The sequence below is a fragment of the Chlorocebus sabaeus genome, chromosome 26 (genome assembly GCF_047675955.1).
Source record: "Chlorocebus sabaeus isolate Y175 chromosome 26, mChlSab1.0.hap1, whole genome shotgun sequence".
Classification (NCBI taxonomy): Eukaryota; Metazoa; Chordata; class Mammalia; order Primates; family Cercopithecidae; genus Chlorocebus; species Chlorocebus sabaeus.
The window spans coordinates 6,753,087-6,770,460 of NC_132929.1; the positions used below are offsets into that span (position 1 = coordinate 6,753,087).

At 52.9% G+C, this 17,374-nt stretch overlaps 1 protein-coding gene across 1 annotated transcript in view; it reads right to left on the minus strand.

Annotated features, from left to right (window-relative positions):
* LOC140710362 (uncharacterized) overlaps positions 1-14,434 on the minus strand; it is a 37,646-nt gene extending 23,212 nt beyond the window's left edge. The window contains exons 1-3 of the mRNA XM_073011943.1: positions 14,370-14,434; positions 13,417-14,157; positions 8,559-8,637 (exon numbers count right to left, since the gene is read on the minus strand). Coding sequence (XP_072868044.1) covers positions 8,574-8,637; positions 13,417-14,157; positions 14,370-14,434 — 870 coding nt within the window. The 3' untranslated portion in view covers positions 8,559-8,573. The remainder of the gene's footprint in view (positions 1-8,558; positions 8,638-13,416; positions 14,158-14,369) is intronic.
* Positions 14,435-17,374: the final 2,940 nt, after the last annotated feature.

A 17,374-nucleotide genomic window follows, 5' to 3' on the forward strand; every position in this document is an offset into this window, starting at 1 on the left:
TCACTCATCCACACTGTGGTCCATGAAGCTGAGCGGTTACGAGGTCCACAGTTGTCAGACAGAGTCTCTCTCCTCTGAATTCAGCGACGTGGCCCTATCCTGGTGGGCTCACAGCCAGAATGAGAGCTCTGGGGGCAACCGGGAAGGAGCAAAGTAGAGTCCAGAGAGATGAGAAGTCCAGAGGTGGAAGAGGCAGGGAAGGCAGGCCAGGGAGAGATGTGGGCAAGGGAGAAAGGGCACCTCTGGGGACCTGAGGGGTTGGGCCCTTGCCTGGGGAGGCAGGTGGCCAGGTGGTGCCACAGAACCTCCACCCACGACTTCTGGGCTGTGAGGACATGGAGCTGCCCCGAGGAGTTTTCCACGTGTAGCATCTCCCCCCAACTGCTCTTCTTAAAGCTCTTTGGTTTCCCACTCAACCGCAACCACATAACGTTTGATACTTAAACATTTGGGTTACTTGGGTCTAGTTTTCTTTAAAAGCACAGCTTCTTTTATATGCAGAAATAAAAATACATTTCCTGCAGATAACTTATCCACACCAATGAAATCTATATAGATCTTAGTGTCCTACGCGGGTTTACACACCCTGATCTCACTTAGAAAACGTAGTGTGCATCTAAATATTTAGAAGCATTTGTTGTAATGGCAAAATCTAATTATCTCACATTAAGTATAATCTCGATTTTGATAGTATTGTTCTGGCAGTAAAAGAAGCCATGACTCACTCCATTCAAATTTCACCTTGAAAACTCCAAGATGATGAACTGCTCTGTTTGTATACTTTTCTTGAAATATACATATATATACACACACACACACACACATACACACAATATATATACACACAAAAGTTCCATAGCATAAACGGAACTTTCCCATGCAAACCAAGATAGAGAAAGGGGACATTATCAGCACCTCCAAAAGCTGCGCTTTCCTCCCCCTGGGCCTCCTCTAAGTACCATCTCCCAAGGGCAACCTGACTTCCACCCATGGCGGTTGCCTGTTGCCCTTCCTAGACACAGAATCACGCAGTATGCACTCTAGCATCTGGGGTTTTTGGCTCCACGTCACGCGGCCAGCCCCATCCACACAGCCGGCACACACTCGCAGAGTGCTCATTCTCGGCCTGCCGTACGGTGCGCCCTGTGAGAAGACACTCGGGTTACTGATCCATTCTGCTGCAGATGGCCATCTGGTTTATCTGCACTTTGGCAGTCACCATCGCACCGCTATGGACACTTTCGTGTGTCTCTTGATGGCTGTATCCGTTTCCAACGGCTGCTGTGACAAATGACCACAAAACTGGGTGGCTGAAAACACACTTCTTCTCTCACAGTTCTGGAGGCTAGAAGTCTGCAAGCAGTTTCACTGGGCTGAAATCAAGCTGTTGGCAGAGCCACATTCCCTCCAGAGGCACTAGGGGAGAATCCTTTCCTTGGCCCTGTCTAGTTTCTCCTAGCTGCTGGCGTGCCCTGAGCTGTGGCCGCATCACTCCAATTTCTGCCTCCTTGGCCACATCTCTGTCTGCCTCTCTCTTATACGATCCTTGAGGATGGTATTTAGGGCCCACCCAGATAATTCAAGACAATCTCTTCATTTCAAAATCCTTAAACACATCTGCAAAACCACTATCATATAAAGTAACATTCACAGGTTTCAGGGATTAGAACCTGATGTCATTTGAAGGCCACTAATGCCCATATGCCCATTTTACTCCATTTCATTTGGATTGAGACTGCTGGTCACAGAGTATTTGTAAGCTTAGCTTTACTTAATTCTACAAAAAAGCTTCCCAAAGCAGTTGTACGGATGTCTCCTCTGACCAGCAATCAGAGGTCCATTTGTCTCACATCCGCACCAACACCTGCTATTTTCTGCCTTTTTTTTTTTTTTTTTTTTTTTTTTTGAGACGGAGTCTCGCTCTGTCGCCCAGGCTGGAGTGCAGTGGCGCGATCTCGGCTCACTGCAAACTCCGCCTCCTGGGTTCAGGTAATTCTCCCACGTCAGCCTCCCAAGTAGCTGGGATTACAGGCACCTGCCACCATGCCCAGCTAATTTTTTTTGTATTTTTAGTAGAGAAAGGGTTTCACCATGTTGGTCAGGCTGGTCTCAAACTCCTGACCTCAGGTGATCCAGCCACCTCAGCTCCCAAAGTGCTGGGATTACAAGCATGAGCCACCGCACCTGGCTTTTTCTGCTCTTTTGATGTTAGCCATTCTGGTGGGTGTGGAATGGTGTCCCATTTACAATTCATTTTGCATCTCCCTGATGACTAATGGAGTGGAGTACTTTTTCATCTCTTTAGTGGACGTGTGTGTGTGTGCGTGTGCACGTGACGTGTCTTTTGCCGTTTTCCTACTGGGTGTTCTCTTCTTTTCTTGTTGATTACGTAGTGCATTATTTTAGGATGAGTCATTTGTTAAAATAGATTCCACTGAGACATTGGCAGATGGAGGCCTAGTTTCTGGTGTCAGGGCTGGAGACGTGAGGTCCAGTTGTGTCCAAGCAATCAGGTGACATGAATTCTGGACCTTGAACACCCCATAACGGACTCTAAGCCTATGTCAGCCTGGAAGGTTTCAATAAGGAACATGATGGAGAGTTTGGGGACCACTGTCAGGGACTGGATGGGTGGGACAAAAATCAGTCCCAAATTAATGTATTAGATCTCCAGTTACTTCCTTGAAACTAAATCTAATTGTACTTAAAAGGGTGGCCACTGGAAAGTAAACTCTATCTGGATTTCTACAAATACAGGTGGGTTTTATCGGATTTTTCGGGGGCAGCCACTGCTGATCCACCCAGCACAATGACAGCCATCTCCAGAATCAGGCACTGCCCCCACACCATGATAGGCGAGCGAGGCAGTGATCCCTGCTGTGAAATACAATGTATTAAATACACCAGAGTTTGGTTTCTCTACATCACAATAAAGAAAGAGGCTGGGCATGGTGGTTCACGCCTGTAATCCCAGGACTTTGGGAGGCCAAGGCAGGCAGATCACAAGGTCAGGAGATCGAGACCATCCTGGCTAACATAGTGAAACCCCGTCTCTACTAAAAATACAAAAAATTAGCCAGGGTGGGGGGGGTGGTGGGTGCCTGTAGTCCCAGCTGCTGGGGAGGCCGAGGCAGGAGAATGGCGTGAACCCAGGAGGCAGAGCTTGCAGTGAGCCGAGATCATGCCACTGCACTCCAGCCTGGGTGACAGAGCAAGACTCCATCAAGAAAAAAAGAAAGAAAAGAAAAGAAAGGAAAAGAAAAAGGAAAGGAAAGGAAAGGAAAGGAAAAGGAAAAGGAAAAGGAAAGGAAAGGAAAGGAAAGGAAAGGAAAGGAAAGGAAAGGAAAGGAAAGGAAAGGAGGAAGGAAGGAAGGAAGGAAGGAAGGAAGGAAGGAAGGAAGGAAGGAAGGAAGGAAGGAAGGAAGGAAAGAAGGTAGGTAGGTAGGTAGGTAGGTAGGTTTGGAACATCGGTTGACGTGAACTACTAGCATAATATTAAATATCTCATTAAAACCATCAAGATGATAGAAAGGTCTACTCACAGAGGTGCTCTCCACCCCCAACCCCCGCATCAAATCGAGCTCTCTCCTTCAAATCGGATTTTTTTTTTTTTTTGAGACAGGTTCTCACTGTCACCCAGGTTGGAGTAGAGTGGCGCAATCACAGCTCACTGCAGCCTCAACCTCCTGGGCTTAGGCGATCCTCCCACCTCAGCCTCCTGAGTAGCTAGGACCACACGCGTGAGCCACCACATCCAGCTAACTTTTCTATTGTTTGTAGAGATGGGGTCTCCTTATGTTACCCAGGCTGGTCTCAAACTCCTGGGCTTAAGTGAGCCTCCCTCCTCGGCCTCCCAAACTGCTGGGATTACCTCATGAACCACCACGCCCAGCCTTCAAATCAGATTTCTAAGGAGCCTAACAAGTAGCAGGCCTTTCCAGTTACGGCGCATGGAGTAACAAAGGCAGCCCCAGCCAGTGTCCAGCGCAGCCCCAGCAGACAGGGATAATGAGGCAGACATGGGCCTCACAGGAGGGAATACTGCCCCCCACCTCCGCGCCACGCCAGTGAGAAAACCAGACTGACTGCAGCTCCAAAACATACAGCAACTGACCCATGAAACAGGGACTTCTGGCGCTTGACATTACCAGGTAAGAGATATTTCTGGCCCAGCAGCCCCCAGAGGATGAACAGCTCCCTCCACCCAAAAGGGGAAGAGGGCCCAACCTGCAGGCACCCTGGCATATCCAGGCCATGGACAGGAGGCACCAAATGTCTCCCCAGACTGCCCCTGCTGCATAGGCCGCTAGAGCCCATCATACTGCAGCGCTGCCGCTCCTGCTCCCTTTCCCAAGCCCTCTGCAGTCCCCTCTCCTGACACAGGGTCAGAAAGCCACCGGAGGCCCTTAAGGACAGCCTGCGTGCCCAGCCGGCTGAGGCCACCCACAGGGGTCCAGCAGCAGGGAGGCCGCACCTGCACTGCCACCCCGCACCCCTTCACACTGGAGCTGCCTGCGGGACCCAGGCCTCCCTGTGCGCCCAGGGTAAGTCGGCGGAGCTGCACAGGTTAAGGCTGGGTGAGCAAATTAATAATGTGATGAATGGGTTGTCGTGGATTTTGTCATTCTTGCAGAAGAACAGGGGCAAGTTAATCTAGAAATCCTATAAATCTCTAAAGGGTAAAATTAAACGTCCGCACTCGTAAGGCTGGGACTTGGCAGCAGCCGCTGCCTCCTACAGAACACAGTAGGGAGCGGGCTCCCGAGCCCCCCAATGACGCAGGAGCTGCCTGGGCCAGACACATGCCCCCGCCACCCTCCTGCATCCTCACTGAGTCCCTCCCCACCCCATGCCGCACATCCTCCACCCGCACCTCCCTGCACCCTCCTCTCACCCCTAGATGCACCCCTGAACACGCCCCTGACCATGTCATTCTCCCACGCTCTGACCTGTCCACTAGGGAAGCCAGCTGCAGAAATCACTCTCCTAGAGTTCGCTTGGTAAACTATGCATTGTTACTGGCCCATCTGCTTCGCTCCCAACCCACAGCGAGGATTCTCTAGGGTCACCAAGCTCCTAATCGTCACGAACTGCCCTCCAACCCCCATCTCCAGCTCTGACCTACACAAACCACACAGTCCGCCTGCCAAAAACTTGGTCCTCCCTGTGCCCAGGATGCCCCACTCCAGGCTCGCCCTTCTGCCTGGAGGGATCTTCGGGCCTGGGCTCTGAAGGGACAAACCCACCCACTTTTATAGGATGGGGTCCGTGATCTACCCCAACTTACCGTGGGGCTCTCACATCTGCCAGACTGTGCCTCTCTAGGAGGGCCTTGGACCCAGGGCCAGAATGGGGGTCCGACACCACTGCACACTCTCCAGCGGCCCCTGCCATGCCTTCTCTGCTGATCCCACCAAGCTCTACACTGGGAACAAGAAAGCTGGAATACAGTACATGGAAAACACCTACTGAGTGGATGGGCGGATGGATGGACAGAGCTCCAGGCAAAGGGACCCAGGGGCAAAAAAAGTGAAGGGTACCTGTCCCCTGTTCTACCACTGCAGAGTCCCTGAGTGTCAAAGGACTGAGAGTGAAAGGTGGACAAGGTGAGACCTACCACATTAGTGTTCCGCACCCCTTTGTTTCCACTATTAGATTAAGCCATCCTATGTGATGGATAAAAGGAGCAACACATATAAGGAGTTAGGCCAGGGTTGCCAAAGTGAGGGGTGGGAATGCTGCCAGTCCAGGGGTCCCCCATGGCAGCTCCCCAAAGTCAAGACAAGTTGGAGGTGAGGCTGCCTCTGGGTGCATCAAATCAACTGAATTAGCACCAGTCCTCAGTGCTGATTAAGCACAGGCTCGCCTGTGATCAAGAAGAAAACCATTACTTAATAAAATGCAATTAATTTAGAAGCTGAAATCTGTGAAAGCCCAAGGGAAAGACACAATCAGGAGTTCTTGGTCTGGAGGGGCTTCTGCTCTCAAAGCTTCCAACCCAAGATAGCACAAAGATGTCTTCCCCAACAACCGCACATCCAACCTCCAAAACGATGACATGCTCCTCTCCAGGTACCCGAACCTTAGGACTCCAAGGGTAGAGAAGGTTCACGGCAGAATCTTCACAATACACGCACGAAAGAAAAGCACTTCTAGTAGGGGCTGTGGATCAGGAAAACCTCGACTTCACCCAATGCCATTCCCAAGAGAATCAGCCATCAATGCGACCCACTCAGTCCTGCCTCAGGGGCTCAGAATCTAGCAGTCAGGCCAGGTGGGAAGAGAAGGGACCTGTGGCCAAAATCGGTCCCTTCATCACTCAGCTGACAGCTTTCACGCGTACTAGCCAGAATCAGTTAGAGGCTGGAGGTAGTGCCAGGTGTCTGACACCCAGCAGGCAAGTTGGTAAAACACACACACACCCTAACCCTGGTGACTGCACTGACTAAGTGCTTTACTGTAGCAGAACAGTTGCACACATCTCATCTCCTCCATCCACAGTAACTCAGTGGCTGGTGAGGAATGGGACACAGATCTCCACGTGCCTTCCTGGGATGAGTCAAGATAAACTCCGAGCAGCGACGCTGCACAGCTGGCTCACGCGTGGAGGCAGAGCCTGGCTTCCCAGAGCTTCCAGTCCCTAACACATGCCTGGCCCCACTGCACCACACCCGGGACAGCTCCACCAGCTCCAGATAATACAGACAGACGCTAGAGCACATGGCTCACTTACTACACCAAAAGACTGAGAAACAGAAACTGTGTTTTATTTGCACAATGCACACACTTGCTTCCAGAGAGACCTGAGAAATCCATCATCCCTAAATGCACGAGTTTACTCAATTAGTGGTTTTCCTGTTTTTGAAACAATGGATTTTTCCAAGACAGGTGACAATCAAACCAACTGTGGGAAACCATAAACTGTACATTTATTATTAAATTAACAACGCAACAGTTCAGAGGAAATTCATATTTAGAGCTACCCTGCTGGAGAGTGAATTCCAGGAATGTGAAACCAACCAAATAAAAAAAAATTATATATATACACACACATATATACATACACACACACACACACACATACCCACAGTTATGCATTGCTTAATGACAGGGATGTGTTCTGAGAAATCTGTCATTAGGAAATTTCATCACTGTGCAAACATCACAGAGCATACTTCATACAAACCTACTCCACACCTTGGCTATAGGCTACACACCTGGGCACCATGTTATCACGCTGAGTACTGTGGGCAACTGTAACCCAATGGTAAGTATGTATCTAAACATACAAAAGGCACAGTAAAAATAGAGTATAAAAGATAAAACACAGGGGCTGGGCACAGTGGCTCAGGCCTGTAATCCCAACACTTCGGGAGGCCAAGGTGGGTGGATCATGAGGTCAGAAGGTCGAGACCATCCTGGCTAACACGGTGAAACCCCATCTCTACTAAAAATACAAAAAATTAGCCGGGCGTGGTGGCGGCGCCTGTAGTCCCAGCTACTCCGGAGACAGAGGCAGGAGAATGGCGTGAACCCGGGAGGCGGAGCTTGCAGTGAGCGGAGATCGCGCCACTGCACTCCAGCCTGGGTGACAGAGCAAGACTCCGTATCAAAAAAAAAAAAAAAAATGATAAAACGCAGTACCCCATCTAGGCCACTTACCACGAATGGAGCTTGCAGGACTGGAAATTTCTCTGGGTGAGTCCATCTGTACACTAGCGTAGATTTCATAAATATTGTACACTTATGCTACATTAAATTTTTTTTAAATAAAGTAACTGCACTACAACTATACGACAATGTCACTAGGCAATAGGAATTTTTCAGCTCCATGATAATCTTATGGGACCTCTGTCATATATGCTATCGTTAACCAAAACATTGTCATGGGATGCATGACTGTACATATACATCTCAACTGAAAATTCTAAATGTCAATAGTGTTCTCCGACTCACTATTTACTGATAAGAGTTTGCTCAGAACTGTCTTTGCCTGAGAATTTCAGAACCAAGTGTCTCTCTGCACAGTTGATTCTAGGGACAAGAAGTGCTAAGAATCCATATTGGCTTCAAATGCAAAATGGAGAACACCTTAGTGTCCCACCAACCATGTCAGCCATCTTCCTGGGGGGCAAGCTCCCAGACCCTCTGCCCATCCCTGTGAAGGGCATCCCTATGAAGGGCCCACATCATCTGTGGCATTTCCATGACTCTCCGGTGCCAGCCATCAGTCTCTCAGCATGTGTTAAAAATTAGCCCTGTACGTGCCCACCAGTGGTCATAAGTCCAGTCATACCCACCCTGTTAAAAACAAATCTGATACAAAATGGGCCCCAGCAGGAGACAGGGAGAAAACATGGGCCTCACACTGTCTCCAGCTCAGGCTCAATGGCCAGCACTGCCCCGTCACAGCAGAGTGCTCTTAGGTGACCCACAGCTCAGCTACCTGTCCCCAGCCTCCTCGTTTCGAAGTTAAGATAAGAAGCGCCTTTCGGATTTGTTGGAAAATTATTTAAAATGACAAACAAAGAGGGATGGAACTCAACACACAGAATTACCTGATGATGTGTGTTTCACTCCAGGAGTTTTGCCATCAAAACCATCTTCAAATGTTGGGGTGCTTCCGTTTCCAGAAAACTAGAGATGAAAATATTTTCACAGTCACTCAATGCAGGAAGTTCAACCCCATTTTTTTTTCTCTTAATTTTGATCCTTGAAACACAAAGCAACAGACGTAGCACCTTACATTAAAACAGCCCTTAGAGTTTAGGACGTGCCTCCTCTGCATTCTCTCACTACGCAGTAGCAGTAACCCACAAACCTGACCCTTAAAACACTCAGGACAGTAAGAGAAGCCGCACAGGTCCGAAGCTACATGGCCACACCACAGAGCCCTTGCTGTCGTAAAATATCTTGCAACAGCTGAATATCACATCGTGTTTGTACCTGAAAACAACCGCAGGCAAGAGGCCTCATGCGTGTATTACAGATGCTGAGGAAGACTCTCAAGCCAGGTGACAGGCCCTGGGCCCCAGGGATTAGTGGCAGGGCCAGGCTGGAACTGAGCTCTTGTTACTCCAAATCCCATCCTCTTTTCCAACCTCCCAGTCCCTTTCTCATCAAACTAAAGCATCTCCTCCAACCAGGCCAGGACACAGGCAGGAGACAGTCAGGCAGGCGGAGGCTTCTGGAAGGGAAAGTAGAGTGGCTGAGAGCCCTGGGACAGAGTCTGACATTAGATATAAGACAAGTTTGGAAAGATCCAGATGGAGCCGAAAGGGAATCTGGGCGTGGGGGTGCCTCCTTCCAAAGTGCATCCACATCCGAGGTGACTGCAGGGAGATGCAGAGCTGACTCTGGCAGCAGGGACCGCCTGGGTGCAGAGAACCCAAACAACTGAAAATCCAAAAACGAATCTTGGTGCAGAATCAGAAAGCTCACTCTTTGGGCTGGTTACCTTCCCAACCACGTTCTCCTCTGGCCTATGTGAAACCGACGTTGCACTGCACAATTCTGCAGCTCTTTCCTGACTGCCCACGGAGTGAGGGTCTGTGCTACATTCTAGGGGGATCCAAACGTGAACACAGCTAGGTTCCAGCTCTGGGGCTCGGGGAAAGGAGGCGCAGAGGGCAGGACATGTGTTGCAAGGACAGTAATGCTCCCATGTCTCATTCACTCACTCATCCAAGGATAGCGCTAAGGCTCTGTGTGCCAGGCACTTCTCTAGCTACTGGGGATCCAGAGGTGAACAAAGTCTTTTACATTTGAGTGGTAAGAGACTGACAATAAACAAACAAGAATATAAATAACACACTGACTGGTGAGTACCAAGGAGAAACACAAAGTAAAGTTAACAAGAGAAGGGAAAGTAACACTAATTTATGTAGGGATGTCAGGGAGCGGGCAGTAAGTGAGGGAGCCAGCCAGGTGGGCATCTGGGGGTGGCTCATGCAAAAGGGGTGGGAACAGCAAGTGCAAAGGCCTGGAGTCAAGAGTGGCCTGGCAAATCTGAGGACCAAGGGATAAGAGGGAAAGAGCCCATATTCAGTTGGGATCTCCAGGATGGACATGGGCCAAGATGACAGGTGGGGATGGGGTGGGGACAACCCAGGGCAGATCTGGGCACTGAGCCTGTCTGCCTGAAGCCAGGGTAGCCTGGAGGGGCCATTCTTGGGAGCAAGCAGGGGAACTTGAGAAAATCCAGCCAAGTAACATGGATGTGGAGGAAGCATTGGAAAGATACTGGAGGCCTGGACAACGGTGACACACCTGGCCAGGGCCAACTTGCAGAGTCAGGGGTACACCACAGCCTAACCTGGGAAACCTCACAGCCAGCACAGAAATCATAATGCACACAGCAATCGCACCCCACCAGTACGTAGGGTTCCACAGAGAGAGCCTGGCTGCATGATCTTGAGGTCACCAACCTCCTGGGGCTCCCTTGAGTGTCTGGACAGGGAGAGAGGGGAGGATTGGCTTCAGGAGAGGCGAGAAAAGATGGTGCCCACGACAGCTGACTCAGCCTGTACCAGCAGGCTGCTCTGAGACACGAGCTGGACCCAACCCAGGCGGTGGGCGGCAGGGGGGTGGGGAGGAGCTCTGGGAAAGGAAGGAGCCAGAGAAGCCTCCCTGTGGGCGCTGGACCCAACCACCATCCAAGGGAACAATGAGCACCTCCAACCCCCACAGGGCACACAATGAGCACCTCCAACCCCCGCGGGGCACACAATGAGCACCTCCAACCCCCGCGGGGCACACAGGCTGCCTCCGGGTGAGCAACCGTCTCAAACTTCACCTACACTGGGGAGACCTGCCTGGTCGTTAGTGGCTACCTTACACCCTACCTGTGCCTCCACGTCCCCAGTTCTCACGGCCACCTGGCAAGGGTGAGGAACTGAGACTGTGCAGGGAGGGCACACAGCCTGTGAATGGTACAGCCAGGGCTGCTGCCCATTCCAGAACTCTCTCCACTCAATCTCTGTTTCTCTAAGGACCAGGCTGCAAGGCAGGGCATGTGATCTCTGCCGAAGCCAGTCAAGCCACCCAGTGAAGTGTGCAGGGTCTCGATGCCCACCGATCGCCAGTCCTCTTCTCCCCTGGACAGAAAAGGTTTCTCCAAGACTTCAGACCATGGTGTCACCTGAGGCCCACACCTGTTGAGTCACCGGGGCAGGTATGCGTGGCAGAGGACAGCAAGGAGCGCCGGAGAGGAGCTGAGGCCTGGAGGGGACCTCTGCAGCCAGGCCCAGCCCCCACTCTCCCCAACAACAGCCCTCACCGCAGCCACCATGGCCCGATCCAAACAAAGCCCAGACTGATGCCAACCTCACCATCAACTGTTTTTCCTCTGACTTCCTCAGTTTTGTCTACAAAAATCAAGGTGTCTTATCACCCCTCTCGGTTTCCAGGGGTGTGATCAGTGTCTTTTACAATTATCTCTTATTTTTATCCAGTATTTCTTAGCTCAGTTGGCAAACTAGGTATTTATGCACCTCCATTTCACAATCCATCCCCACCAATTATGCCTGTAAAACTAACATTTTGTTGGGGGGAAAAAAAAAGGTTAGAACTACTTAAGAAGGTTATGTAAACAGGTTAACTAGCTGGCCACAGCTTGGGTCTGGGGTGTCAGAGAAAACATGCAAGGCGGAAGAGAATGAGGAGCTGACGGTCATCAGTTTCACCTCCTTCCAGCGCCTGCCCAACTCTCCTGCTCACACACACTCACACCCCGCGGGACTCAGCCTGCAGCTTCTCAAATCCCATGAGCCCAGGAGAGAGTGGGGAGGAGCACAAACCGCACTTTCTAACAAATGAGAGGGAAGACTCGGTGCCCCATCGCTAGTGCCATCACCCCCCAGCCCAGCCATGGAGCCCACTCCAAGGGCACCCTGCCAATGCTGCTAGAGCCCACCGAGGGAGGGCTGCCAGCACACAGCCGCAAGCTCCAGCTTCATCCACTCACGCCCTGGACACCGCCCGGCATCCCAGCGTTCCAGGTCCGTGTCACCCTGGCCCTCCTGTCCTGCAAATCCTAAGCTCAGGAGACTCCCTCCAGCCCAGGCTGCAGAGGGGAGCAGCTCCCATGGTTACCCAGGAATCAGTGCAGAGGGCAGGGCATCCTGGATGCCCCAGACTCGGAAACCGAGATCCTGTCCTCGGCATAGTGGCCACACCTCTGGGAAGGGAGAAACCCCTGCCTCACCTCACTGGAGGGACCCTGACCCAGAGGCCTGAGAAAATGCCGCCTGCAGGCTCCTGGCACCTGCCAACATGCACCTCAGGAAAACTTGTCCCACTTCAATCTGCAAAGCTCTCCGGTCATTATTTCTAAAACCACTGTCCTTTCTCAAAGAGGAAGGAAAACAGAAACAAACACACACAGAAAGAGGCACAGGAGGTTGAAGAGGCCAGAGGCAGTTTAGCCCAAAAACAGTGCCAGACGCAAGATGTCGAGTTTGGGGTGCCTCACCCTCCACATGCCCATTTAGGAGCTGACTGCACTCAACCACAGATTTTCGTCTGGTGCCTGCCAGGTCCTATCTGAATAGATTTGAAAAATGAAGCCTTCCTTCTGCCAGTAAATACGAAGTTAAGATCAGCAAGCTCCTCTAAGCTCTGCGCTCCACAGGGGTCCTTGGCAGGCGTTGGCGAAAGGAAGTTCGCCCCCTCCCCGCCTGGGCACACCGAGGCCCGCCGCCGGGCCCATGGAGCCCTGCTTGGGAACCGGGAGCCTCGATGTTCTCCTTCACCATCTGAGCCAGATCTCCCGCCAGCAGCCTTGCCAGGCAGTGCCTGCCATGGGGAAGGGGCCAGGCCAAGGGGCAGGTCCGTGCCGTGCCCCCAACCGGGCACCTGCAGCCCAGGGGCAACGGGGTGTGGGGTTTTTAATTTATAAGTTTTTCCCTCTGGGCCTTATTATAAAGGGAAAGGGAAGGGGGCGAAGATCTGGGCTTGGGTTCTCCGAAGGCAGCGAACCCAGAGGCGACCCCAAACTCAGTAGTTGCCGCCCGGCACGGGGACTTGATGCCGGTGCCAAGCGGCCCGGCCAGCCCGGCAGAACCTGAGCGGACAGCACCGCCACACCGTGCCTCTTGCCCGCGCCGGGTGGCCCCTTGCCGCGGTGCCCCCCTGCCAGGGATGCGAGAGCCGCCGCCTGTTCCCCGCCCCGCCCGCCCGCCCACCCGTCGTGGGAGGGGGAAGGGGCCGGTCAGAGAGGAGTGGGGCCGCCGGGCTGTACCCCCAGATCCCAGCGGCGGCCGCCCCGCAGCCACGCCGAGCCCGGAGGGCAGCGCTCGGGAGCGCTCGGGCCGCAACCTCCGCGCCGCCCCCCACGCGTCCGGGTTCTCGCGGCGCCCCGGGCGGCCCCAGGCTGCCGCCGCCGGCGAGTCAGGCAGCCCAGGTTCCCCAGCTTACCTGGCCAGGGCGCTGGGCTGCCCCGGTACGCCGCCGTCCCCGCCCCGCCGCCGCCGGCTCCGTCCGCGAGGCCGAGCTCTTTGTGAGCCCGCGCCGAGCCGCACACCGCGACTGCTAATGAGCCCGGGAAGCTGAATAGCTTCCCGAATAGCGGCGGGCGCGCCCCGGACGCAGCGTACGGCACGCAGGGCCGCCTCTGCCGGGCGCACGCGGCGCGGCTGCGGGGCGCATCCCGCACCGGCCTGCGGCTGCCGGGCCCGCGCCCCCGCCCCGGCCGCTTCCGCCTCACCCCCGCCGGGCACACCGGGGCCGGAAAACGATTCCCGGCTAGATCGCGCGCCGGGAAGAGAGGGAAGACAAAGATGCGTCCGTGCCGGGCGTGCGCGGGGCCCTGCGCCCCCTGGCCCCGGCGCTGGGGCAATCCGCAGGGCAGGAGGGCGCACTCGGAACCTGGGTCCCGCTGGGCCGGTGTCCGGGACCGGGGCTGGAAGCCAGGCGCTGGAAGGCGCGGCGCCCCGAACGCCCCGGGTCCTAGGGAGCACACAGATTCCCGGGCGTGCCCTGGCCCTGCTGGCTGGGGAGCTGCAGGGGTCTGGTCCGGCAGGTACAGCCGGTGAACGCGAGGCTCCGCACCCTGCCCGGGCCGCCGCGCCGCGCCGCGCGGCTGTAATAGGGGACCCTAGAGCGAAGAACCCTCGGTTCTTCCGAAAGCCCCATCCGGCAGGGGAGGCCCCCTGCTGCCTCTCACCGCAGCTCCCTTAGGCGCATGCTGGACTCCAAGTCTTCCCTGGCGGTCCCCGGTAACCATCCCAGCACCCCGTTTCTGATACTCTGTGCTGCTTTAGCCCCCAGTCCCAGGGCCTCACTCCAGGCCTTTCTCTCCTTGCTGTCCTAAATGGAGAGGACCCTGACCTCCGCGGGACCCTGGGGAGCCCACACTCCCAGACACTCACCTGCATCCCCAGGGGTGTCCGCCACCTACTGCTTGAGAAATCCCCTGGAGGCCCCCGAAGGTCATGCTGGAGACTCCAGTGGCACCTTCGGACCTCTGGCTCTTTCACTGAGTCCCAGGCAGATGTGATAAGCCGTGGGAGACGCACAGGATGCCTTGTCTGGGCAGAACGAGGGCTCAGGTGCCTCCCACCCCCAAATCGTGGTGATTTGCCCTCGTTTTCTTTTCTCCTGTGGCTGGACTAGGCGAAGCTGTGGCATGGAAAGTTCTGAAGTTGGGGGGGGCACAGAAGGGCAGGGGGACTGGGGGGTGAGGAGAGCGCATCCTCCTGCTGCCCTGAGGGCCAGAGCTGAGACCCTGAGGAGAAGGGGCTGAGGGAAGCTGAATCCTGAGATGGTCTAGGGTTAGATACAGTGTGGACTTGGCCTCTCCACACCCTGCCCCCACCAAACATTCACAGGCCCCCAGGGCCAGAGTCGCCAGTGGGGGCTGCTCCTGGTAGAGCAGCTTTGTAGCCACAGGGCCAAAGGGGCAAAGGCCAGGGTAGGCCAGCAAGGTTCCGGACCTATGCCCTCCCCACTCAGATGAGCACACCTTCACTGCCTACTTTCCACCTGTGTAGACATTCTGCTTACCTGGCTAACACAAAGTTCATCCAGCCTCCTGTGGGCCAGCCTTTCTCCAATGCCAATAGTGGGGAGCAACAATTAGGAAGAAGTGATTCCCAGAAGATAAATGCAGTCATCTTCTTGCCTTACTGTTATGTGGTCACATCCCATAGGCAACCAAACACCTGTGCCTGAAGCTGATCCACACAACACCCCCCACCTCCTCAAACCCCCACCCCCATCAGTGTGAATGTGTGTGGGCCGGCCAGTTGCATGCTGTTCCTTCAACAGCCTCCCCTGAGATCTTCCCATGAGCAGGCTCTGGGCCAGTCACTGGAAATTAAATCCCATCGCAGCACCCAGGAGTGATAATGGCTGATGTCCACAGTCCACAAGATGAAAGGTACAGGCCTAGGGCCAAGAACAGTGACTCCCACCTATAATCCCGGTACTTTGGGAAACTGAAGCAGGAGGCTCGCTTGAGCCCAGGAGTTCGAGTCTGCCGTGAGTTATGGTCGTGCCACTGCACTCCAGCCTTGGTGACAGAGCAAGACCCTATCGCTTTAAAAAGTAAAATAAATTAAATAAATTTAAAAATACAGGTAAAGGCCTGCCCCCAGCCTCACTCAGGACGCCCAAATCTGGCGAGCTTGAGCCAACCGCCAGTATTCAGAGAATTTTTGAAGAATCATTAGGACAAATAGCTAGTGCATGTGGGGCTTAAAATCTAGACGACAGGTTGACAGGTGCAGCAAACCACCATGGCCCACATACACCCATATAACAAAACTACACGTTCTGTACTTGTATCCGGGCACTTAAAATTTTAAATGAAAAAAAAGTATCTTGGAATGGGAAAGGCCTTTCTAAGTATGCAACAAAATCAAAAAGTGGTAACAAAAGACAGCTAAGTTTGACTTCAAAGAAACTCTAGCATGGCAATCACTACCATAAGCAAAGTCAACAACAAAGGGGGAAAAATTATTTGCAATTCATATCACAAGCAGTTAATTTCCCTAATACCTAGATAGCATCAAGAAATTGGTAAGAAAAAAAAATCAAAAGAAGGCATCGCAGATCATCACCAGGCCCCACCGTGGCTCACACCTGTAATCCCAGCTACTCAGGAGGCTGAGACAGGATGTTCACTTAAGCCCAGGAGTTCCAGGCTGCAGTGAACTATGATCATCCCAAGGCACTAAGCCTGGGCAGCAGGATGACACTATCTCTTAACATAAAAGACAAAACAAACAGGTAAAGGGTAAGAAGCAACAATTCACAGGGAAGGAAATATAAATGACTTGTAAACATCTGAAAAGCTGTCCTCCCTTATTCATAATAAGAAATGCAAATTAAGCTAGGCGGGGTGGCTCACACCTGTAATCCCAACACTTTGGGAGGCCAAGGCAGGTGGATCACTTGAGGTCAGGGGTTCAAGACAAGCCTGGCCAACATAGTGAAACCCCGTCTCTACTAGAAATACAAAAATTAGTCGGGCGTGGTGGTGAGCACCGGTAATCCCAGCTACTCAGGAGGCTGAGGCAGCAGAATCGGTTGAACCTGGAAGGCAGTGGTTACAGTGAGCCGAGATTGCAACACTGCACTTGAACCTGGGCAAGAGATCGAGACTCTATCTCATAAAAAGAAAAAGAAATGCAAAGTAAAACTACGCTGAGATGCCATTGTGTTCACCAATCAGAGACCCAGGAGTTCAGTAACACAATATATTCCAGAAAGCAAGAGGAAACCAGCAGATTCCCACACTGCCCGTGGGAGTATAAATCAGTACAACTTCTTTTTTTTTTTTTTTTGAGACGGAGTCTCGCTCTGTCCCCAGGCTGGAGTACAGTGAGTCGATCTCGATCTCCACCTCCCCGCCTCCCGGGTTCACGCCATTCTCCTGCCTCAGCTTCCCAAGTAGCTGGGACTACAGGCGCCTGCCACCACGCCCAGCTAATTTTTTGTATTTTTAGTGGAGACGGGGTTTCACCACGTTAGCCATGATGGTCTCGATCTCCTGGCCTCGTGATCTGCCCGCCTCAGCCTCCCAAAGTGCTGGGATTACAGACTTGAGCCACTGCGCCCGGTCCAATCAGTACAACTTCTACATAGGAAAATCAGATGATGTCTATCAGAATTACAAATGCACAAGCCCTTTGACCTAAGAATTCTACTTCTAGGAATTTTTCGACTTGTATATCACACGTGCAAAATAGGCATGAGTAGAATCGTTCATGGTGCTGTGTTTCTGTAGTAAATGACTGCAGACAATCTTGATATCCATGAAAAGGGGACTGTTCAATGCATGAGGGCACTTCCCAACACTGAAATGGTATGCAGCCATAAAAGAAGGAAGAAACGCATAATAAATGAACACCGGAAGTTCTCCAAGATAATT